Source organism: Lethenteron reissneri, chromosome 47 (genome assembly GCF_015708825.2).
Source record: "Lethenteron reissneri isolate LAM-NWPU_2019-01 chromosome 47, ASM1570882v1, whole genome shotgun sequence".
NCBI lineage: Eukaryota > Metazoa > Chordata > Hyperoartia > Petromyzontiformes > Petromyzontidae > Lethenteron > Lethenteron reissneri.
The window spans coordinates 8,041,150-8,067,408 of record NC_083825.1 but is presented as its reverse complement, the minus strand read 5'-3'; the positions used below and the strand labels follow the sequence as shown (position 1 = coordinate 8,067,408).

Below are 26,259 nucleotides of genomic sequence, written 5' to 3'. Positions count from 1 at the left end.
AGGATGCCGTTTGTCAGCTGGTCACCACCTCCCCAGTCCTCTCTGCCCAGGCCCCTTCCCCATCTCTCTATTTAAGGCCTTGGCACAGATTTGTTGTCCTTCTGTTTGTCTTGGTGTGTGTCTCTCACTGCATGTGTGTCTGCCTATGCTGTTCCCGTGTCTGTGTTTTATCACTCATACTTACCTGATGGTGGTTGCTTGTGTTGTAACCGAAACGTCGTATTCTATTATTGTATTTTATTTTCTACGTGACTTTACCGACAGAACCAAAGAGTAATAAATGTAGTGTTTCTTCAATGCAAGGCCCGCGGGCCACTGGGGGCCCCTGGTGGCCTTTAGTGAGGCCCTCGACAATACACAAATGTGAAAACACCTCTTGCAGGCGGCGTGGCAGCCCTCACACTGATGATGTATCATCGGGAAAAGTGGGGCCCTCTCTGAAATTAGTGAAGAACATCTGTATAGAGTATAATCATTTTAAAACTTAACAATAATGTCATGAAATCGCACGTAATGTGCATACAAGTCATGCACAAAAAGCTCTTGATTTTTCTTAGTACTGTTCGTCTATTAGCGTTCTCTGGTCTGACACTTGTAGTGAGACAAGGCCATAAAGAAGTCTGTCTCTGGTGCAGGTCAATCAGTTTTTAAAGTCGATGCACATATTTATCAGAGTTCGTTTGCATGTTCGCCACAAGTACGTGTGAATAACGCATTATTGATTCCTTGCAAAAGGTATCCATCTGGTGTTCGGACATCTTAACGCCTCCTGTTTTATTGCCAGAAAGGGTTCTTGTTTTTTTCATACTTTGATACTGGCAAAAAAAGGTCCCGTGATAAAGCCATTTACTTTGAATGTCAGGCAAAAAGTAAGTGCGCTTGGGCAGTAAAGATCATGGCAACAGGGGACGATGGCCAATGGTCAAGACCAGGGTTCATCTTATTGGTTCTTTCGGTAAAGTCACGTAGAATCGAGAAGACCTGTTGTCCTGTTCTCCACCTGAGGACGGCTGCTTGCGTTGTGGTCGAAACGTCGTGCCCCTTTTGGTGTCATCTGGTCCAACCCACGTGAGACTAGGCTCTAAGGAAAGCTGTCTCGGGTGTGGAACAATCAACTTCAAGGACAGTGCACATTATCAGAGTTATATATTTTGTTTGTATTATGACTGCAGGTATTGCGGTCTATACAAACATGACTCCTTGTAAAAAGGTGCCAGTTTTGTTGCCAGATAGAAGGGTAAAAAACCAATTATCGTCGTGAGAATTATTGTTTTATTACTTTATTATTTCCCTTCTACGTGACTTTACCGAAAGAACCAAGAAGATGAATCCCTGCAGTCACGAAAGCTTTAAATCGAAATACAAGACCAGGGTTCTTCACTAATTTTCAGAGGGGAGGGACCAACTTTTGCCGAAAAGACATTGTCAGTGTGAGGGCCGCCACACATTTTAAATTATTCTTGGGCTTGACAGCAGCAAGAATGATGATGGGCAGTGTTTTCACGCCAGGGGCTGCACTAAAGGCCACCAATAGGGGCCGCCAGTGGCCCGCGAGAGCCTTGCAAAGAAGAGCACTGGTCAAGGAAGAGCACTGGTCAAGGAAGAGCACTGGTCAAGGAAGAGCACTGGTCAAGGAAGAGCACTGGTCAAGGAAGAGCACTGGTCAAGGAAGAGCACTGGCCAAGAATTGACGACGAAGTGGACGCCAAGGGACCCATTCGTGCGAGGAACGTCAAACACGGAAATTGAGATGAAATAACCATTGGGATCGACTCCGGGGGGGAGATTAGAGGTGGTTCTAATAACGAAGATATTAGAGAACGGATGATTATTTTAAAACCCGCTATATATGCTGTTGGTTTCATGTTGCCGTCATTTATTTGTGTATATTGCAGGTAAAATAAGGACAGCAAAAATGATTGCGATCGTTTCTTGCGCGAACATCACCACCGAATGGTTGTGGGGGCGGCGGGCGGGGCTTAAATGCATCGTTCTAATGGAATAGTCCATTATTTGTACACGTTTTATTACACGCTTTCGTGTTGCGCCGTGGGACATAAATTGCCGAATAAGCTATTTAACGTCATTAATTGACATAGCATTGCCTTTTTATTACATATATAAAGTGTACGTACTGAATATTCCTTATAAGTTTATTTATTTGTCGATGGTTGCGTCCACCCTCTCTCATGATCCCCCCCATGCGCTCGGGCCGAGTTGGCGCAGTCCAAGTTTGGCGGGAAACGCGCGCCTTGTCTCGTGGCTCTGCTCGTCGCGGGCGCATAAACTCTTATTTTTGTTAAACATTGTAGGGGGGGAGGTTTCAAAATTAATGTTAAAGTTTTTAATACAAGTACATTTTAAAGTGAGCAATAATCGGCGGCCTTGGTAAGATTTGTAGCAAGTTGCATAAACAGTGTAAGTCTCGGCGAAGCCCCTAGGCCCCGGTTGCATATAACGCGTGGCGGGAATTAAAAAATTCGTTAAAATTAACGTCTAAAAGTCTATTTCTTCGCAAAACATCCCCGTTTTATACACGCTGCAATCTTCATCTACACGCGCTATGAACGGGTAAGACAACCGACTTTTTTTGGGTACAACTTTTAGTACTGTGTAATAAATACAAATTATTGTTATTTATTCTTGCCGGAACGTTGACAGGAACCTCCACCGTGGAGATGGATCCATGAAATGTGCTCGTAGCGTGTCCAGTTCCCGTGTGGATCGTTCAGCCACGGGGATCGTGAGAATTGCTGACTGCTTTGGGTGGGGGGGAGGTTCATCCAGCAGTGGATTGACCATGACCAAATGTATGTTTAACTATTGTATATTTCTATAAATTTTTGTTACAATTTACCGTCATTGTTAATGACTAACGTAGCCTTGTCGAGACTATATCAGCAGCCACGACAAATCCACTGCTGGATGAAGGCCATCTCTCACGATCTCGCTACGTAATTAGTCCACCCCGGAGTGTTCGTCTCGCACGAGCCGATTCCATCGCTCCATCTCCCTTCGTTGGCGTCTTCGGACGGATTTCGCTCCTTTGTAAAGTGTGTAAGGTCGTGTCTTTTGAAGATTTAATTAAGCATTAATCAGTGGCTCGTGTGCTTTAATGGTGCCTTTCTGCGCGTGTACAATAATTTAATGTACAGTTTTAATGTCATCATGAATGTGTTGAGTTGTCACCCGTTGTGTCAATCCACATCTGGATGGACACCCCACGATATTTTGGCAATGGGGGTTGATTAGCCATACTTACCCATGCTGGTCAGTGCTAGTTTGGTGAAGGGAAGTCCCAGAACTGGTAAATTATGCTTCCTGGTTATTGCATTGTGCGAACCACTGCTCCACCGCTCTCCACCTTACACATGTATTAATGTACAATATGATCTCATAGATTGGAATGCTTCGTGGCACTGCGTTGTAATGTTAAGAACTTGTTACGTCCCTTTCATAACGGAACGTTGATAGCAATGAATGCAGTATCGTGTGATCATTCCACAAGTATGTTCAGAGTAATTCCACGTGGTTTTGTCCAGTATTGCCAACTTAGCGGTGCTGTGTAGTGCCAGCACACGTTCTGTTTGGCTTGCACTGGAACACAATATGACATTTCTGAAGAGTTTTCCAGCATATGTAGCGAAACATTGGACATCGTGGCGAACAACACGCGATTTAACCTGAAAACACATCAGAGAGCTACAATGTTGATACTGTCCGAATAAGTGTGTTGGAGTGCTAATCATCTTACCTTCTTGGCTTACAGTGAACTAAGCGTGATACAGAGAAGCACCTCTCCCAACAAACCCAAGCCCAACGAATCGGACCCACCAGAAGGCACGCACATCGTCACAATGGAAATGGAAGAAGGTACAGCCATTGTCTAGAGAAATATTACATTATAGACTTGAAGCTTTCGTGACTGCAAGGATTCATATTCTTAGGTTTTTTCGGTAAAGTCACGTAGGTAAAACATTAAAATTAATAAAAATAAAATAAAAATCACGACGTTTCGGAGGCAACACAAGCTTCTGTCTTCAGGTGGAACCGTCACTTTTTATTAATTTTAATGTTTTACCTACGTGACTTTACTGAAAAACCTAAGAATAGGAATATTACAAGTTAATAAGTCCATCGATGCAACTGACCAGATCTTCTTGTGCAATGATTCTCCTGCAGATTCGATTAACTGTAATTCAATTATATAGATTGTACTTTTAGCATTGTAGTTCATGTCGTGGACTTTTTCGTCGACAGGGGTCATGAACTCTACAAACAATATACTGACTCGAAAGAATGATTCTTACACATTTCGAAGCGTGAATAGTTTAAGTTAATATTCATTTATGAGCATTAAAAATTATAATCTGGCAATAAATGTGTTTTGTATTGGCTGATTATAAGCTTGCTTCTTTCAGCATTCGCCGTACCAAGGTTTATAGAATACGTAAATTAATGAAACGTAAAAGTTAAGTTGAACAATTACTCTATTTTTCGACAGGTTTAAGGGAGCGTGTGAAAGGGGAATGTTCCACTCATAGCTGCTCACTTGTGAACATGTGTGTGAGCAGGGAACTCAGCCAACATTGCTGTGGGTGACATCGTCATCTCACAGATCATGCTGGATGAGGAGAAGAAACTTGAGAAAGAGGGTGATGAGCAGGAGGAGAAGTTCATGAAGAAGGTAAGCCACGTGACAGTAGCTGGAAATCTAAGCTTGGATGCCATTTAGCAGAGTTCTGTGGAAGTGCACCATAATAGCTTGGAACAAAATGACTGATACGAAATATCCTAAACTACATGAAACACGTGCACATAATGTGCTGAAGTGCTGCAGGATCAATTATAATGTACCTTTCATATAGATTTACTTGCATATTATGATGTTCGAAAAGTGCTAGCAAGCCAGTTTTTGGCACAAATATAGTCAAGTGTATGCTTATTGTTAGAAATATTTGAAAACTAACATTTACAACGTTGGGTCCCCAAAAGTACACTACAGAGTTTGATTGATTTCACCCACAGGTTAGGAGCAGCCTAAAGTTAGAAATTTCTTTAAATCGAATGTTAAACAGTAAAATATATAGTCCAGATAATCCGTAAACCAATAAATTCACCTCAACAGGATTGTGATGTTCGACCTGATGTATACATGTGGTTATGAACACCAAATCCTGGACCATATAACTTTGCACTGCCCCAAATAAAAATTTGTAGGCGAATTATCTGCAATTCACCAACTCGGACAAAAAAAATGTAATTGCTAAATCACTTAGAGGTGAATCTCTAAAAGTTGCAAAATGAAATAGTTGTCGCTAGTAAAATAATAAAAACACGAACTTTCTCTTCATAATGTCTTCTTGTTTGACCACACGTAATTACAATTACCGGTATGTTTGGCCTATTGTCTTTGACACCAATATCAGTAGTATTTGTTCAAACATTTGCAATCTCATCTGCAGTCAGGCCATTAAACAACCACTGCTGGGCTGCTAAAACATGAATAATACCCACCGATATCCGTACGAAATTAATATTCGCGTGGAAAAAGCAAACTTTTTAAAAATCATTTTACAGGGTACATATTTGCAAGTTATTGTATGTTGGCAAAAACCCTATTCAATACTCTACATTCAATACTCTGCATTCAATATGGCTGTCACAACAAGATCCAGTGTGTGAATGGTTCTGTTTTTTGTGTGTTTTGTAGCAACACGAGGCATGGAAGAAGCGCTCGCACGAGATGGGCTTCCGTCGGCTGCAGCATCTTCTTGAAAAGAGCAACATCTACTCCAACTTTCTCCTGACTCGCATGGAGGCCCAGCAAGCAGAGGTCAGGCTAGGGATCTGAGTCGTTTTAAACATTTACCCTTCACTTGCAAAAATTCTAATGTATTTGGGAAAAACATTGCCATGCGCCATTTTAAACAAAGTTCTCGTTGAATACGGTACATTGTTCTCACTAACATACACTGCTACTTCCACCCTCTTTTTTCTAAATCAACATAACTTTACTCCCTTGGTGTAAAAACAACGATTGATTTACTGGCACCCTTTGTATTTCTTCCACATGTTGACTTTCTGATGAAAGGAAGTGAAACAAACCCAGTTGTAAATAGTTAAACCTTATCGCTTTACCAGCACAGTTATAACACATGCTGTTTACTTATCCTTGCTTGAAAGTTTACACGCTTGTGGCTACTAAGAGTATTGAGGGCTATTAAAGCTGCGCCTGTTCGTGCCCCACACTCAACTGTCAGTTGAATAGAAACCATAGGTAAAGGAAATGTGCATGCAAATACATGCAACAAATAACGCATGCAATACTGGATTCTTTTGCATGAAAAATATTGTATCTCATGTCACAAAATAATTATGACAAATACAATACAAACAAGAAGAGAAAATGAGGTGAAAAATAAACCATTTGGGATAGCTCGAATTAAAATTCAATATATGCCAAGTGATTGGCCCTTGTATAATCAATGTCTAAGCTTTTGCAAAAAAATTGTTATATTTTTCAGGCCCAGAAGATGAAGGAAAAGTCGGAGCTCAAGTTGGCAAAGAAAAGGAAATTGGAGGTAGGACATGCACAGTACAATGCAGCAACATTATAATGCCACAACTGGCTTCATACACCTAATTAATATTACTTAGAAAATGATGGCAATTTGACTGACATGTGCTAACTTAATGTGCTAATTCATCAGCAGGCTGGAGGAAAGGAGAAACGTGAATCTGCCCCAACTGCATGTGAGTTGCCAAGAGTAATTTCTGTATGCATCATCACTCCACTCTTTTATCACATATCCACAGTAACTGATGGCTTATGTATGTGTAATGCAATAGTGTAGCACATACTAACTAGCAATAATGGTACTACTAGTACTTATTTTTAGAAGCCTGAAACAATAATGGCGTGAGTTATTTAAGAGATCAACTATACACTTTCCGGAGAATATAATATTGCGTCCCTTGTTTTATCGTTGCTTTAAACTTTCAGCTCCCCAAAAATCTAAGAAAAGGTTAAAGGACAAAGTCTGTGGAATATCTGACTTCATCAGCAAGGAGGTGAGGACTAGACCCTTCAGACCTTTACCTGAGCACAATTGCATCTTTGTTTGTAACCTTTTTATGCATGCGCACCCAGGAAACACTGCCTTTTAAAGTAAACGCTATTTTACGCTTCGTGGATTGCATCACATTTGCATATATTTGGTTCGTTTAATAGCTGTGTTGGTGGCATTTTAACATTCTGAATTGTTTTCATGATGCAGAACATTTCTTTGCTTGATCCTAATACGAGTGCTGTGTTAATTATGTCGGCAGGATATCGAGACGTTCAGCAAGAAGAGAAAAGTTGAGGTATTGATAAAGGTCTAAATTTGTTTGCATCGAGCCTCTAGATTAAGCATGGTGGGAACTATAGGTAGTCCCCGAGTTACGATGGTCCGACTTACGATATTTCGATCTTACGATGGCGATAGCGATATCACAAAATTGTAAAATATTTTACATTTCTCGCGGCAGGCAAACGCAGCAGCGTACGAGGTACGATACTGTACGTTATCATTGCCATCCTCCTCTTCCGACAACTAAGTTAATGTAGCCATCAACAACCGAACATCGTTCAAGTGTGCAGACGACGGACAGAATCTTGGTGACTAAAGTACAATATGATATGTTACGATACGTTCAATGCATGTATGATACGTAGCTTTAGTGATTTCATTTTAAGGTTACCATGATACGATTCGTTCAATGCATGTTAAAAGTTTTTATAGCAGATAGGATTGTTTCCTGAAAAACTTTCTATTAAATTGCAGTTCATATAGGTAGGCTAAGAATTTACCTTGGTTTTTTTTACTTTACATTTTACTGTGCAATACAGTATTGTAATTAATAAATACATACAGTATATAGTTTATACAGTACGGTACTGTAAATTGCTCTGTTTTGCTAAATTATCACCATTCTTTAAGACTCCTGGGTAGGCTAGGCCATCTTCGATTTACGATATTTTCGACTTACGATGGGGTCGTCGTAACGCATCTCCATCGTAAGTAGAGGACTACCTGTATACTGCAAGATTAATGGGAAGTCAATTATTCGATACATAAGCACTTTCGTGTACAGGTGTTGAATTTCCCAATAAGCAGAACTTTTGAGGTCAATTGTCTCTTTCCTCATTCACTCATGCCGCTAATATTTACTGCATTCAATCATTTAACTAATTCACGCAATACTTTAATTCCTTCATTCTTATCCCTCATTTACACATTCCCATATATGCATTCGCATTCGATCTTCATTCTCTCACTCATGCCTCTCACTTATTCCTCATTCTATTATTCAGTCCTCTCATTCTTCCGTCATTTACTCATTTGCACAGGCTTTGGTCTGGTGAACAGCAGTAAAAAATGTTTGATTTTCAATATACATAAGCACCCTAGCATATAATAATTGAATTCACAGTACATATAAGCAGAATTGTTAAATATATTGTATACCTTTTTGAGGTGACATTTCTCTCATCCATCCCTCAATCACTCATTCCTGCACTTCCCGATTAGCACGGTTGGCTACGTATGGTGCGAAAGAAGTTCAAGATACATTCTTTTTTTCAATCACCGGGCTCCCTGATGCTCCCTTGTGACTTACTGGGCCAACAGTTGCACGCCTACCAAATTTGTGTATGTAACTTAAAAAATATGGTACGTGTAGAAAACAGAAGCCTATTATATATTTATATGCAATGTTAGCAAACGGGGAATAGTGTAATGTGTATACTTTTTTATTTTACATTTTAGAAAACCAAAACTAAGAACAGGCATACCAGCAATTTAAAGTCTATATCCAAATTATCATGAAAATTGGTGATTGCTCTTTTTAGCTATGCAAGTTGAAACAATTAAGAAAATATGAGTATTTTCATTTTATACATATATGGACATTAAAACTATGAAAGGGCCAAATACCTCATTAACATCTACATGACAGCCAATTTTTATCTTTTGTGCTTGCTTTTAAAAAATCTAGTTAAACAATTATAACAAATCCAAGAACAATATTTCAGATATCTTCGTTATAAATACTTGGTCTTTTGAGAGACATTGCCGATATGGCAGAGTTGCAAGTTTCATGTTTTTTTGTTACATCGTCACGGATAAATTTGTCCAATTTACATTGCAGTGCTCACCCAACCTTACTATACAGAGATTACCGCCTCTAATGTTGAAGCAAATGCAGGGAATTGTATGTCTGGAAGGCACATTTTTTTATGGATGAATATTTTGTAAAAATGTTACATTGTGAAACAAGACCATTATCCTTTTATTATTTTGTTACATTATTCCCCGTTTATTACATTTTGCTGTTAACCATTGTCATGTCCCCACAGAACGATGCGACCCTTGGTGAAGCTTCCTTGCCTAAGAGTGACGTGGAGTCCAACGGTGCGATTCGAGAGCGCCTTGGCCAGGTTGTGCGACAGAACGCTGCACAAATGTGGCACCCCAACCGCATGATCAATGGGCAGAAGGTGCCCTTCCACCAGCCACGCCTCTTCACTGGCGGCGTCATGAGGAGCTACCAGGTGGAGGGCATGGAGTGGCTGAGGGTACGTGGAGAGGCGCAGTCCACACTGTTGCCGACATGAGCTGTGTGTGTCCACAACTAGGGAGAGAGTAATCTGAACAAATGCCAAGTTGGTCATAACACAAGTTATATGGAACTGATTTAAAATACGTGTTTTAATGCATGCTTGAACACTCAACTAACGCTCTGTTCAGAATGTATTCATAATAGGATCTATAGAACACAACAAAAATATGGGTGTCCTGTGGCAGAAATAGTTTCCCTGTTTTCATCATAGGTCAGGCCCCCCAGACCTGAAGATTTGGCTGAGAAAATGTGGAGGGGTGGATAATACCTCCCACTACTCTACTAAACATTTTATTAAGAGAATTGGGCACAATTCTACGTAACTATTACATAAACAAAAAAACATGAGCCAAAAACTATAACACTTTAAATTCCATGAGCTAATATCAATATTTTTTGGGACGACTTAAATAGATAGGAGTTTTGTTGCACATAATATGTTCATTTGTATGTGAATGTGTATGTTTCAATGTGCAGATTTCTTTAGTGACTCCAACCCAGAAATTACATCATGGCTAATTTTTTTATTCATGCCTTCTGTATAGGAGTTAAATATCCATCTGATTAAAGTGTACTTGTTTTTGTATTTATGGTATTTAAACATAAACAATAGTAGCCACTTCTTCTAAACACACTCCTCAACGTCAGCTGTTTTGCCTGTATATCTGTGCAGATTGAATTACATTGCATGATCACTCATTATTTCTACATGGCTCTATTACTATTTTACGATTGCACCTTGTCTCTCCTGGGCTGACATTCATTGCAACACTATTCAATTGGTTGAACAATCCATTCACTACATCCTGTTCTCCCGCTGTCATCTTGTGCGCTTGTTCAGATCCTGTGGGAGAACGGCATCAATGGGATTTTGGCGGACGAGATGGGGCTTGGCAAAACAGTGCAGTGCATTGCCACGGTGGCTCTGATGGTGGAGAGCAGTGTGATGGGCCCTTTCTTGGTGGTGGCACCACTCTCCACGCTGCCAAACTGGATTTCGGAGTTCAAGCGTTTCACCCCCAAGGTGAGAGGATGCAGCTGTGCATTGTCACGCTGCTGTGAAATGTCTTTATTGTATTTCCCAGCGTGTTTGCATTTATTGACTCATAAATGACTGCATCCCTTGTGTTTGCCTACTTAGTGATATGATCTATCAGCAACGCGCTGACTGACATCGCCCTGGTTTCCAGATCCCGGTGATGCTATACCATGGCTCTGCCGACGAACGGCGCTTGCTGCGTCCCAAGATTGCCAAGAAGCAGGGAGAACTGGATATCTGCCCTGTCATTGTCACCTCGTACGAAATCGCCATGATTGACGCCAAGTATCTGCAGGTACCCATCTTTGCCCCCCCCCCCCTCCTGGTGATGTAGCACATCATTCAATTTGTACTTTTAATTGGGCTGTTATGTCAGCAGGCCATTATGTGGTTGTGACCACATTCTGAATAGTTGCAGAGTTGTCCATTGTTGGATGACTTGAGAAAGTAGATCAAATCTTTAGTTTTTTTAGTCTGTAGTTGCCATTTTAATGGAAAAAAGTGAGGAAGGGTTGCTGACTTAGGGGTTGGAGTGCTTATCTTGTACTTAGATTCTGGGTTAAAATTCAGGCAGCCACTCATGATTATCCATGTTCTCAATTCTTGCGAGATCATGGTCTCAAACCAAACACACAACTGCCCAAAAAAAACACCATATCGTTTTATTTTCACTCAATTTGGTAAGTTTTAGCTCATTGTAATAATTAGTGCCGGAAACTCGGAACCGCTCTCCCAGTATTCACCAGTGCCATGTTCCCACAGACATTTTACTGGAAATATCTCATGCTCGATGAAGGCCACCGGATCAAGAATCTAAACTGCCGGCTGATCCGAGAACTCAAGCGCTACCGTAGCGAAAACAAGCTTCTTCTCACAGGCACGCCGCTACAGAACAACCTGGCGGAGCTTTGGTCCTTGCTGAACTTTTTGCTGCCCGAAGTCTTCGATGACCTCAAAAGGTGGGAAAATACGGGCACTTTGGCGAAACGATAGGGTCGCCTTGACCAAACATCGCAGGCACTGGAGTGTAAATACTGATGCAGTTAAACACTGCTATAGTCAAGCGTTATCCTTACCTTTATTTAATTTACGGTCCCTCTTTCATTAGCCCGCCCTGCAATCCCCCAAACTATATGCACTAAGTAAATGAATGACATTCAGTTTTAGATTGTATTCCATTGTTTCTGGGCAATTACTGAATGGTGCAATACAAAATTAAATCAACGTTGCTTTGGACTGTATAGTGGTCAAGTGGATTGTGCACCTTTTGTGGTTTTAATAAATGTACAGTGTTTGCAGGTATAGCCTGCTTGCTCCAGTGTGTGTGTGTGTGTGTAGGGGAGAAAACCATATTTGTGAGTTAACCCGAGGCATTTTGTGTCCGCCCACATCTTGTTTGTTTGTCCAGCTTCGAGACATGGTTCGATGTATCAAACCTCTGTGGTAGCGTGGAGGAGATTGTGGCAAAGGAACAACAGGAGCACGTTCTTCACATGCTGCACCAGGTGCACACCATGGGGCAGTTGTTTTTGCTGTCATTTCTATTGGCTTCATTGCTGTATTTGTTTTTGTCAATTTGGTGACCCCAAGTAACTCTTGCAAATGAGGCTATCGACATCTTTTGAGTTCTAACATGGTTAAACAAACTTTTTAAAAAACCTACCCTGCTCACGAACAAACATACACATGATACCCATTCAGCCCCTTACAAAACGCTGTATTAGCACATGCATAAACACCATGGTCAAATGGTCATTTTCACAAGCAATTGAAAAATGCCATCTCTCTTGTGAAATTAATGTTCAGTAAATCGTGAAAATACATTCCCTGTAATTGTAATAGCTTTGAACAAGACAAACGTATATTTTGATGCATTTTTGATAAGTGGGAGCAAAATAATTGGGCTTAAAATTATTTTGGAGTCTGGTGGACCTGCCATGTGTTGACCATTCCTGCCACCCACCTGTAATGCAGATCCTGACGCCGTTCCTGCTACGACGCCTCAAAGCAGATGTCACCATTGAGGTGCCACCCAAGCGAGAGGTCCTTGTGTATGCACCACTCACCGCAGCACAGGATCGCCTCTACAAGGCCACAGTGAACAAAACCATCAGGAGCGTTCTCAACCCCAAGGTGAGACACCTTCATGAATTACTTTGGAAGACTAATGGACCGCAGTGATGCCTGTGTTACAGGAAAGGACTTAACCAAATCCCCCGAACAAAGATATTCGTTTTAATCCTAGTCTGAATTACAGCTATGAAAGATTGCCGTAACACTAACCCCCAATCCTGGCCGTAGCTCCAACTCTCAAGCACAGAAGAATATTAACAGTTATGAATATCTGCCCATATTTGGCATGTAACAGATCATTGGTTAATTCAAGTCCATTTTTAAGCTTATAGTAACAATATTGAATTGGGTGTGTGGAGAATACATGTAATGTATGCAAATTGTACAAAAATATTACTTTTCAGCTCGATGAAATAATAAGGCTCAATCTGAGACGACAACAACGGTATAAAAAATGGTTGTTGAATTTTGATTATGGCCTCGAATCATGGCAAATCGTTGAGCATTGGGTGTGTGGGTGGTTCAGAAAATGCCTAATTTAATCGTGGCACCCTTACCTATATTAGGCCACAAAAGGAGGTAGCTATAAATGTGTTTGTCTTTTTATTACAACATCGTCCTCACTTAAGTTGACTCAAGGTTTTAAACCAAACATCTCCCGTTGACGGATTAGTGATGCCTGAATGATCATAATGTGTTGAGGCTCCTCAGCGTTTGGCATACACCCTTGAGTTTTAGGTTTTTTGCCCGCTAAGAGGGAGAAATCCCATTGGCATAAAATAAATGTTGACGTGGCAAATAAAATATATATTTGTGAAATATTAGAATTTTAAGGTATTTTATTCATGTGTGTCGGTGCATGAACACTGGTTCCAAAAATAGCTTTTAAATCATGTAACAATCTGTTAAGATTAACGAACATTGAAAGCAACATTGTACTGTGCATTCATATTAAGTTTCTTATTATCGTTTATCATACATTGCTCTCTACTGTAAACATTTGAGTCTGCACAAATATAATTAACATTACTCTAAGAGAACCACAACTAGTGAGTTAAAAAAAGCTTATTGTAACCAGTTCCGTAAACTGGAAATAAAAGGTTAAATAGAAATTCAGATTGGATCACTATACACTGCACGCCTGTTGATATTGCTAAACACATTCCCCGTGATATAGAAAAAATTATTCATATTAAGATGGGGATCTTGTGTTCGTTTAATTCTGTATCTTAGGAAGGAAAGAGCACTGATAAAAATGTAGGAGCATTCCCTGCACTGCATTAAACATCTGTGAAAAAAAGCTCTATAGCTCATTGGACTCCTCCAGTATAAATAAATATTGTGATATATTGCAATCATCAGGCATGTGTCGTGTGTCAACGCAACATTGTAATTTCCAGAAAATATTGGTTAAGGTGGATCGTGGTCAGTTGCGAAGACTGGAGTTTGAAAAATCCTGGGTTGAGTCTTGCGCTGGTTATGATGCTCACAACTTGCTTTGTTTCAGTACACGTTTGCCTCGCTTTATGCGGGTTTTGGTCCATGCGGAAAACGTGTTTCCACCAAACATTCACTATACAGTGAAACCTTGGATTGCGAGTAACTTGTTCTGCGAGTGTATTGCAAGACGAGCAAATTTTTTTAATAAATAATACTTTGATAAACGAGCGGTGTCGTGCAATACGAGCAGTACGTACAGTATACGCTTTGTCTGCCGAGCGTCACATGATCACAACTGAGCCAATGGTTCTCTCTCGCTGCGGGATTGTGGGTAATCATCTCCCATGCTCGGTCTCAGTCAGCGTGCCTCACTCGTATTGTCAACATCCTGCGAGCGTATACTGTTTACTATAGTGTTGTGACCACGAGTGTGCGTGAAGCATTTTTTTATTTTGTGTTCAAGTGTAGTGACTGTTCTTTAGTAACTGTACTGCAAGTGAAAGTTGTCCTACACAATAACCCTCCTCTCCCTCGTCTCCCTCACACCAGCCACGATTAAATTTAATTAATACATTTGATTACTTTTTATTAAATTTAAACAAAAATATAAAAAGTTACAGTATTTTGTATTAATCATTTTTATACGAATATTTTTGGGTTTTGGAACGAATCATCTGAGTTTCCATGATTTCTTATGGGGAAATTTGCTTTGATATATGAGTGCTTTGGATTACGAGCACGTTTCCGGAACGAATTATGCTCGCAATTCAAGGTTTCACTGTATGCGGTTTGAATTCACTCGTGCAGCTTTGCGGTTGGACGTGGAATATTGTGTGTACTATACGTTCAGTGCATTGTGGGTTGGGTGACAGTGGTCGATGCTCCGCGTTTTTTCTTTGTGCGCCCCTTTTTTTGGAACGCATCTACCAGCATACAGCAAGAGACGCCTGAAAGTGTGGAGATGTCATTTTTATTGTAAGCTCAATGCTGATCTTACTGGACTGACAATGTTCTCTTGTTCTTGTGCTGATCTTGCTGTTTCAGTCCGAAGTATTTCCTATCAATTTTCTGATATTTTCAGCAATTCTCAAATTAGTTTTTCTCTTTGTTAAACTGTTCAAACCCATCCATCCTTGCACCCTCTGCCCCCCCCCCCTCCACCTGGCAATCACACCCGTTTTTGCAGGAAGTCCAGCCTGAGCAGAAGACTCCAAGTGGACGCCCCAAGCGACGCATACGCAAAGAGATCAACTACGCCGAATTGAATGACAGTGTCAACAGCATCGATAATTTGGAGGAGCTGATCGCGAGGCAGGCACAGGAGGAAGAACAATACAAGTGAGCGTAAAAAAATGCCTTTGTGGCGGCCATATAACATGTTACATGTTAATAATAAGGTGGTGCATCTGTTTGAGGCTTGTGAACATTGGGGCAATCGTGTGTTCTCCTCTTAAACACGTCACAGTTAGATACATAATTTATGCTTAGCATGCGACAGAGAGTGTGTTATACACTCATTTAAAGCAGGTTAGTGGCCTATTATTAAGCAGTCTAACCCACTTCCGAACTGAAAATCATAGCAGATCCCAAGATGCTTAATTTTTTATGCAAATGCAGCCACCATGTGTCCTGTTGTACAGATGTCTTGACTCATAGGAATTAGAAATAATATCTTGGTAATAGGCATGGAACGGCAAATTGAGACTTGCTACCAGGAACCATTGTACCAGGCATGTAACACGCATGCTACGCATGATATTCATCTACTGATTTGGAGGCAAGGGTTATTGGATCGCACAGGTCTGACTCAATCCCATTTAGGTGAGATCAGGAAATGGCGATAGAGAAAAATATTTTAGACTTTAGAGTGTAACTTTTTTGTTATGCATTGGATTTGTCCTACAGTAAAGCACCCCTTTAATGGAATTGGCCAAACATCCCATTGAAGGATTGTGCTTATAAATTCTCGACCCATTTAAGGTTTCCTTGGGATTTTTTTTTTTTAATCCTTTATATTAAGTTCGCTTGCTTGCTTGCGCGCTTACGACCGTGCACATTTTTCGGTCGTTTTTTAACCCACTTCCCGTGATCCAATCGAGCTGACATTTTGCACACAGACTCGTTGTGCGTGACAATTTATTTTCCTGAAATTTTTTTTCCACTTTTTAGGAAAAACAAAATTTCATTTTTATTTAAAATACCAATGTGATAAAAATGAAACTCTTACTCAAGAAAAACACAAATGAATAATAAAATAAAACCGATGCCACGCATATAAAGGATTTATAGTGAAAAACTTTGTTTTTACGGGTTAATTTTTTTACAATTTTAGTCTCATTTCTTGGGTCATCCTGAGTGATATGTCAAATGTGCACTTGTATGTCACTACAAATGGGTATTATTTATTGCAGGATCAAAGTCGACTGGGCACCACAGAAGTCAGAGTTGAACATGCAGCTTTCTAACATTTTGATGATGCTGCGGAAATGCTGCAACCACCCGTATCTCATCGAGTATCCCCTCACCGCAGATCAAGAGTTCAAGGTAAGGCCGTGGTCAATGTTCCCGATTTAGCTGCTCAACAGGTCAGATTTGACCTGTTACTGCATTACAGACCATGTAATGTAGCCTCTTTGCTAAAGAGCCTAGTGTTTGAGCCTGTATTTTATTACGCAACTGCTGCTTTGACCAGTTATAATTAGATTGTCATAGGTAAAATTGGAAAAATGACTCTGGAAAGTGGCAACAATGAGTAGAGACCATGCTGTAAAATCGGAGATCAAGGTTTTTTTGATTAAGAACAAGATTCTTATCATTATTTTGACAAATGGCACTCATTGAATGTCATGACCATAGTTTATATGCTTATTGCATATAATTTTCTCGTGACAGCAAGATTACAGGATAAAAAAAAATAGTCCAAAAAACAACCAAAACTCCTGCATTTTGACTGTAAGAAACCACAATTTTACGCATTAGCCTGCTTTCATTGATTCTGTTTGCACTTGACTTATTATACGGGGTTCCTACTGTTTGTTAAAACGGCAGCAGAGTGCCCATGTGTGTGTCACTGGCTTTACTGTGTGTCTAGTGAGCGATGTTGAACTCTTGCTGCCGTGTTTCCGCTTACCACAGGTGGATGAGAATCTCGTGAAAAGCTCAGGAAAGTTGCTGCTGCTCGACCGGATTTTGCCAGCGCTCAGGCAACGCGGGCACAAGGTGCTTGTCCATTGACCAAAGATTTGGGCTGCTCAGCCTCTCATTCTGCAGACATGGCACATGTTTAGCCAAGCCCTGGTGCACCTCATAGTCTCATGGTCACCCTACACCGACAGTATCTGTAACATGGACTTCAAGTCACTGCTTTGATTCTCACTCCACAATGAAGAATATGCAGATTACTTGGAGTAACCCAGACTTACTAAAAGATCATTTACATGTTTGTGTGGTTATATAATGTTAAGGTACATTGGTATCGTTTTCCAGCCACCAATTCACCTCTTACACGAGAGTTGGTTATTTTTGTAGTTCCAATGCACAAATATTGAAGTTTTACTCGATTCGGTTACCATTATGACAACATTGCCAGCTTACCAACGAAAGTAGAATTTACTCACAGGATTTACTTAGTCCTTGACCACTTTGTATCCGAGGGTGTCCACCTAGACCAAAACTTTTGCGTTTCCCAGCACAAAATCCTGTTGATCAGCTGGGTCCTTTCATCGTGGCATGCAGGTGCTCATCTTCTCCCAGATGGTCCTCATGCTGGACATCCTCATGGATTACTGCTACCTTCGCAAGTTCCAATTCAGCCGGCTCGATGGGAGCATGAAATACTCTGAGCGCGAGGAAAATGTAAGCATTTGTTGTATGGTCCATTGTGCTGAACATGTTTCCAGAAAAAACATAAATCATTGCTCTTTTTGCAGACTCTTAAGAATATAAGATGCTGAGCATTTTTCGATTTAAAGCTTTCGTGACTGCAGGGATTCATATTCTTGGTTCTTTCGGTAAAGTCACGTAGAAGGGAAATAATAAAATAATACAAAGAATCCATCATCACACCAGATGATAATTGCTTGTGTTGCAATTGTAACGTCGTGAGAATTTTATTGTTTTATTTTTAACATGTTCCTTCGGAGTGGGCAGGTAGAACTTGGTTGGACAGCGCATTCGTGCACGACAGACAAATATGCACGACAGACAGACAAATAAGCCCTGGTGGGCAGTGTGGAACCTGTTGTTCCTACCTGTATTATTTTATTATTTCCCTTCTGCGTGACTTTACCAAAAGAACCAAGAATATGCTGAGCATTGTTCAGAACTCGGGAATAGTATTCATATCGGGAATAGTCTGAAAAATTGTCACTGTTTTTAAAATTTATTTCAATCGGTAATTTCCTTATTTAGCACTGCTGAATTCATGATGTAATTGGATGTTGTATATGTCTTAATGGGTCATGGTTACTAACCTGTGGGGATTTTGTGCATACGAACAGATGCACAACTTCAACACAGACCCAGATGTTTTTATCTTCCTGCTGAGCACGAGGGCTGGTGGCCTGGGTATCAACCTCACAGCAGCCGACACGGTCATCATTTACGACAGCGACTGGGTAAGTGGCACAGATCAGCCCAGGCTTGCCTGCCGCTACCTTGCACTACATTTAAAACAGTGCAACTTTCCCGCAATAACGTTGCCTACATTGTCCATGTTACTCAATTCATACATTTATCAAGGGTCACAATATTGCCACTAGGATCGTAAGTCCAATGTGCTAACCATTACACCACAGCAGTTCCCAATATTGCTAAATTGATTTTCCCATAGGTCTGCAGCATGCAACATTTTTTAAAATTATTTTGAAAGTTTTGTTCTTGTACTTAACAGCACTGTGGATGGCTAATTTGCATAACGTGGGTAGTCAAGCCAATAAGAAATACTGTTAAAGGTATTTTTAATGCACAATCATGTTTGATTAGAAAAGTGAAAAAAGCAGCGTTTAAGAATTTCAATATTGTTTTGAACGTATATTTCATTTTACAAGCCATACACACTAAATTTAGTTGCTCAAATCTCTGCAGGGTTTGCGCTAAGCCTAGTGGGCCCAGGCCTTTCAATCAAATTGGTCTTCCTCGACTCATTTGCATCATTAATGCCACGAGATTTGGTTGACTTGTGACTCAGTAATGCGCAACTGTGTTGGGAAAAATCAATGCTTTGCTGCGTAGGTTTTCGCAGTTATTCTGTATAAGAAGATGCTTCTTAGCGAAGCTTCCAGCACATAGGGCGAAACGTCAGACATCGCGCCGAAGAACGTGTGGCACAACGTGAAAGCACGTCGGGAGCTGTGTTGCGCGTCTGTGGTCTTTGCAAAGAGTATGTGGTCTTTGCTTGCAGAACCCACAGGTGGACTTGCAAGCACAAGATCGCTGCCACCGCATCGGACAGACGCGACCTGTAGTCGTGTACCGCATGGTGACAGCCAACACGGTTGACCAGCGCATCGTGGAGCGTGCCGGCGAGAAGCGGCGGCTCGAGAAGCTAGTCATCCACAACAGTATGCACACACACACTAAACTGCCACCCGTCGCACTCCCGCACTACGCAAAGAGGAAGATCCCTTCAATAACCTACATAGGCTGTTAGGGCAAGTGCTGTTAACCAGCCACCTATTAAGGCCTGCACAATGCATGCATGGGTGGTGGAGCTAGTGCTATACCCAACTGTGTTTGTCTCCCCAGTACTGAAGTTTATACACTGTATCAGGTATGCATTGAGGCTGTCAACCTCTGAAGCCCCAGGATCGAATCAAAAATCACTCGTGCCTGTTATTAGCCATGGACAGAAATTGAACCCGGGTCACCAGGTTCATAATGCAGTGCATAAACCACTATGCCAGCCTCCACACTACGCACACACATACACACTTACACATACTCTTAGGTTTTGTCGGTAAAGTCACGTAGGTAAAAATAATTAAAATTAATAAAAGTAATAATCGAAATAAAATAATAAATCACCACGTTTCGGAGGCAACACAAGTCTCCGTCATCAGGTGGGACCGTCACACTTGATACAGTAAATCTAGCTGTGACGGTCCCACCTGATGACGGAGACTTGTGTTGCCTCCGAAACGTCGTGATTTATTATTTTATTTTATTTCTATTATTACTTTTATTAATTTTATTTTTTACCTACGTGACTACTGAAAAAACCTACGAGTATGATTCCTTGCAGTCATGAAAGCTTCAAATCTACACTTACACATGCTCGCTGGATGCACCCACCCATCGCATGCACACGCATATACGAACAATAGCCACCATTTGCAGCCAAGTGGCGGTGATGTAACCACAGCACATGTTCCAGGCTAGGTGCACTTTGAGGCCATGTGAAGTGGCAACGGCTCTCTGACAGGATTTTACAGGACAGCTTCAGGTGTTTGGTTTTTCAACAAGGGTGGCTGACAGATGCACCACCCACATTCTTCACTTTGTCAACACTCAACGACTCGCACCGCATATGCATACCCACATGTTCACAAGACATCCATCACACTGATACCCACACACACTTCAACGTATGGGTCACTGTTGCGTTCACTTGGAAGTAGAAACCTAACCTTGGAATAAATAACCAAACTCGTAAGGATATTTATTTAATCCCTAAAGTTAAATCTTATTTAGTTTATCAACTTGAGCCATCTGGACTTTTGAGATTTACTTGCCATCACCACTCTGATGTTAAAGATGAGTTTTTGACTCTAAATATTTGCCAGGGGTATTCGACCTCATTGCAGATCCCTTAATGTAGTAGGGTCAGATTTCGATGATGATCGCTTGTTAATTTGCTGCCTTGCAATGCTGTGTTTGGTTTACGTGTTGCAGAACAATTCAAAGGTGGCCAGAAGGGCATGACGCAGGTGAAAAACAGCCTTGACCCACAGGAGCTCATTGAGCTGCTCAAGTGCCCAGATCACCAACGGTGAGAGGTGCAATGCATGCCCACTGCATATCACTGCTCACACACACACCATTGAGTATTGCCCTGCATGGGTGTTAAAACCATAGGCATGGTGTTGGGTATTGTTAGGTGGCTGGCCGTAGTATAAGGTTTGCAACTCAACAATAGAGAATGAGGTTCTTCTCATTTACAGAAAGTGCCTGAATATTTTTACAATTAAACTTCGATGTTAAAGGCAGATTGAGATGAAAGTGATGGACTATAAAGGCAAACAAAATTAAGAGAATGTATAAAGCCGAACTCAAGAGGCCAAAGAAGATGGATTAGGTAACAGACATAAATTGGACCCACTGACTGTTTCAAAAGTTGTTTTGGGTAGGACACTGCTTGATTGGGATGATAGCCGATGGACAAGACTGGTGGGACCATGAGGGATACCAGTGGTTTGGAGAGGCCTTCATCCAGCAGTGTATAGACATTGGCTGATGACGCACTTGTCACATTACGCAGGAAAGCAGCCTGATTAAGAGAGTGCATCTGTGTTTCCCCTGCAGAGTGGTGGAAGGGTCTGTGATTAGTGACAAGAATCTGGATCTTCTATTGGACCGCAGCGACCTTGGTAAGAGAGTTCTCACATCACGCATGCACTCATATATGGAGACACTCCCATGGTGTTGAGTTACTAAAGAGTCCAGGTCATTGGTTGCAGTACACTCTTAACCATGTACATTGGGTGGGGATGCTTGTGTGGGTAGCCAGTTCTTTGTTAACCATCACACAGGAGAGGAGAGTAGCACAGATGGATCTGGGAAGCAGAGGCTGGGGGAACGAAAGTTCGCCTGGGGTGCAGTCAGCTCTTCTCTCTGTGTTGTCATCTTGATTACTAAATCCCAAGTAGTATATCTGACATCCAGTGATAATAAACGAATAAATGCATGTGTTATTAAAGAAACCATGGTTTAACAAGAGTATTGTATTTGTATGTTATTTATCAAAATAAATCTCTTACATGAGAGCTGTCTGATATGCATTAGCTCTCTATCCTGACATTTAGATTTCATCCCTGTCAACGTTTACACCAGACTTTAGTGTTTCTAAGTAATACAGTGTTTCCTCGTGATTTCAAACCATGCTTATAACGATACCCCATTCATAACGAGGAACGTATTTACTTGTGGTGATCTGTACCTACAACTCTCCGATTGCGCTGCGTTAGCAAACACACATATGGCGATCATACATACTACCAAATATCCAATACTCATTTGTTTTATTCACAGTAAAGTGAATACTATGCACGTGTATGTAATGTTTTCATTTCGCCTTTGACTAGGAGACCTGAAAAAAAATATATTTAGACATACGAGGCTACACAATTATGTCTCATTTATTCAAAGTGCCAGTTCAAGTTGTCATCAAACCTGTTAAAGTGAACTTTCTTCCAGGTGCGCAAGTGGTTTTTTTAGCGAAGTAATACTGTGCTTAGTATAATCATGATTTTTGTTCTTGTTTCTGTCCGCTATCCATCCAACCACCCACCCAAACAAGTTGCAGGCAAAAGTGAAGAGGAGGACACGAGCAAGCAGGCGATGGGTGTGTTCAAAGTTGTAAATACAAGAAACAGATGTGACATGGAACTCAGGATATCGGGTCTTTGAAGTTTTGTGAATGTACTATATGCGAAAACTGGAAACATTTGGTTTTTGAGGTGTGGTGCACTATTCAACTCTTGATTGTATATTTGCTATGTGAATATGCATTGGCATATGACTGAAGTTAAGGAAGGCTACAAACTGTATTGCCTCTGATTTACCAAAGTCAGGTGACACGTCCAGATGGAGTAACTGAATTGTAATGGCAGTGACTTCATCGGACAGGTGGCATATCAAGTAGATGCGGCTTATCAGAAGACTGTTCTGGCGGAATCCCAGTACTGCTGTTGCATATTTCAATTATCAATCTACCTGCACGTGTCACCTGAGACTGAAACGCCAGAGGGCAGACCTTGTAAGCTCCCATAACAGGGTGCGCGTGACATTGCAAGCTACCTTGGCGCCATGACATTTACATATTGATTGTTACCATATGCATGCATGTGCACGTTATAGGTTGTGTAGGGTGGTGGGCATTTTTGGCTGAAACAGTATTGTGCAGGTGTTCTCAAGTTTTGTATTCGAAATGTGATTTACAGTCCTATTTGCACACTTCTCAAAGCTTGAAAATATTAAAGGGTTCTCTATCAAGTCCGATTCCTGACAATAGTGTTATCAAACATGATTACCGTTGAGCTAATACGCATACAACTATCAATAGCACACCTGGGATCAGGCCTGTTGCTGCAAGTGAAACCAGTTTTCCTGATAACTTTATTACTGTTGCCACATGTTTTGTCCATGATGCACCACCATTTACCCTGACGGTAAACGCATTGATCATTTACATTTGTTGTGTTTAACGAAATGGCAGGGATTTAAGATCTGATAAACACCCTCCGAATACATAGGTTGCATACGTACTGTTTTTTTTTTTTCATGTGACTTTCTTGGTGGTATATTTTCTTTCAAGTGGCTTGAAAACATTCCCACTTGGCTTGTGCTTGCAGAGTGATAAATTGTGACTCCGCATCTCTTAGAGCTATATGTTGTCCATGTTTAAAGAGCTTTTTGAATTGAGGCTTCATAATTCTGTAGATATGCTTATCTGTGGTTGCGGGCAGCATTTTGCTGAATGCATGAAAAAGAATATAGTTTACCAAATTTCTTCCAAATGTGCTTTGAGGCACAATGCTATGAGAAGAATTAACACTTGTATACCCTAGCAGAGCAATAGGAGTACGGCCTGCAGAAAGATAATTCCTAGATATGCTTGAACACCCTGAAAGCAATCCTTACACACTAGAGGGCACACTTATCACACCTTGCTACAAAAAATGTTATGGTCGACAAACATACATTTCTTTAGTGCTCAGGGCTGGTCTTCAGCCAAATTCATTAAAGAAGTAATGGATGCATATTTCTTGGGTTGTGACCAGCCTGGTGGGTCAACCGTGCATTTTGCTTCCAGAGTAGACGCGCACTAAAACTAGTTGGTAACAGGCATGGATGGTGTGGCTTGGGAGGGGGAGGGGTTCTTAATGCATATGGAGTGTTTTTAACAACCCATCGGTTTAGGTGAAATGCATTGGCTTATTTTTCTTAGTAATCCAAATATTGTTATTTGCAAGAGCAAATTTTTTAAACACGCACTCTGGCATAACTAGAAAAGTATGCAGTATTGTTTTTTGTGGTGCTTGCTCACGCAGGCCCTTGCAATTGCATGCGCTCTTTTGCGATGTATTCTACCGCGTGTGTGAAATGACTGCATCATATGCAAAATATGGGGTTACTTATTGGAGGTAAATGTAATGCATGGATTGCTAGGCTCACTACATAGGGAACTGTTTACCTTTGATGGAAGCAGCCTACATTTAGTCAGGTGTACTCTACTGGTCAAAATAGAACGAAGCAAGCTCCTTCATTTTCTTATTATATGGACCAGTTGCATGGCTTTTAGCATTCTAAATGACATGAAATACAGAGGCTAATAATTAAATGCCTCATTAGATGGAAACCAGGTTTGGTTAGCTCGGCAAAATGCTGTAAAAATTTTATCAATAGAATTCTATGTAAGGTGTTGCTCATTCATTTTCTTGAGGAAAGTATAAATTCATTTTTTTGCAATAAAAATGTACGTGAATGGAGTAAGTATATATTGTAGTAGTGTATAGTGTTAAAACTACATTTGTCCAAGAATGCTTTGTCTCGATATGTTTGTGATACTTTGTCTCGATATGTTTGTGATACTTTGTCTCGATATGTTTGTGATACTTTGTCTCGATATGTTTGTGATACTTTGTCTCGATATGTTTGCGATACTTTGTCTCGATATGTTTGTGATACTTTGTCTCGATATGTTTGTGATACTTTGTCTCGATATGTTTGTGATACTTTGTCATACCTAACTTGAACTTGATGGCCCTACCACGAGCATACATTTTCTTGGCAAAGTGTAAATGTGTTGCTCGTAGCTGTTCTGTCAGGACATTGTGCGCACTAAACTTTTGCATGACCATGACGTGAACTATATATTTGTAAACGTTCACAACTATGTTAGGCTTGAAGACTACGTATGTTAATGGCGGAGTGTCATTTGGAAACTGCTAAAATGCTGTGCTTGGCATTCAGGAGTGATTAGCACCTTGAAGCAAACCGTGTACCGTAAAAACATGCGTTGCTTCATTTTCTTTTATTATTGCTTATGGTGTTCTGTTGTCTTACTTGTGGAAGATAGTTTTGGAAAATAAAGCTTTGTTCGAACAGATCATCTTTGTTTTTATGTCTGTGTGTATTGTGTTTAGGTAATGAGATGCATTATCCACAAATTCGTCCTAGTTCTCTACATGCAGTGATACAAGCTGTGCGTTATACAAATTAATTTCACGTGAATTCTGTTCCATAGTTAAAATAGCATAAACGTCAACACGTTTGTTAACACTGTCTTGAAAGTAAAAAATAATTGACGTGTTGGTCCATTTGTCTGTGTGATGGAGTGGAGAGGAATATCACAGCCATTCCAGCTAATAACGTCTCTCCCCCCCCCACTGCCTCGGCAATATAGTACGTCCACTCTTTCTTAAGATAGCGGTTGTATTAAGATTCGTACATAGACCCTTATACGAGTTGGAGATTCAATGCGAGGCGACGGGGGATCTGTAACGGGGGAATCGGACTTGGCAGGTAAACAACAACCACCCAACTCTGCTTGTATTGCAACCAACATTCTTTCATACTTTGATACTGGCAAAAAAGGTCAAATTATATAGCTGCTCAACCAGAGCTATAAATGCATTGATGCGTGCATTGTCTTTGTACTGTTCATCCTGGTGAGACTCGGCCAGAAAGAAGGCTGTCTGGTGTAGGCCAATCAGTTTCAAAGACAATGGCAAATATGAGAGCATGCTAGTCTGCGTTTTCACCACAAGTACGTGTGGTTAATGCAGACTTGATTCCTTGCTAAATGTATCCAATTGGGATTT

The 26,259-nt window shown here is 40.7% G+C and overlaps 1 protein-coding gene across 2 annotated transcripts; it reads left to right on the top strand.

The window, feature by feature from the left end:
- Positions 1 to 2,209: 2,209 nt before the first annotated feature.
- Positions 2,210 to 25,545, top strand: HELLS (helicase, lymphoid specific). 2 transcript variants are annotated; one of them, XM_061571216.1, is made up of 23 exons: positions 2,210 to 2,571; positions 3,770 to 3,873; positions 4,575 to 4,687; positions 5,714 to 5,836; positions 6,528 to 6,584; positions 6,717 to 6,756; positions 7,007 to 7,074; positions 7,333 to 7,368; positions 9,404 to 9,622; positions 10,508 to 10,690; positions 10,857 to 11,000; positions 11,468 to 11,664; positions 12,114 to 12,210; positions 12,680 to 12,838; positions 15,405 to 15,556; positions 16,630 to 16,762; positions 17,354 to 17,437; positions 17,954 to 18,073; positions 18,718 to 18,834; positions 19,620 to 19,779; positions 21,110 to 21,206; positions 21,740 to 21,804; positions 22,734 to 25,545. In XM_061571216.1, exons 1-23 carry the CDS (start codon positions 2,564 to 2,566, stop codon positions 22,841 to 22,843), a joined length of 2,586 nt encoding a protein of 861 aa, XP_061427200.1. In that variant the 5' UTR covers positions 2,210 to 2,563; the 3' UTR covers positions 22,844 to 25,545. The 2 variants fall into 2 exon arrangements, with proteins under 2 accessions (XP_061427200.1, XP_061427199.1); XM_061571215.1 differs by having other exon boundaries at positions 6,714 to 6,756.
- Positions 25,546 to 26,259: the final 714 nt, after the last annotated feature.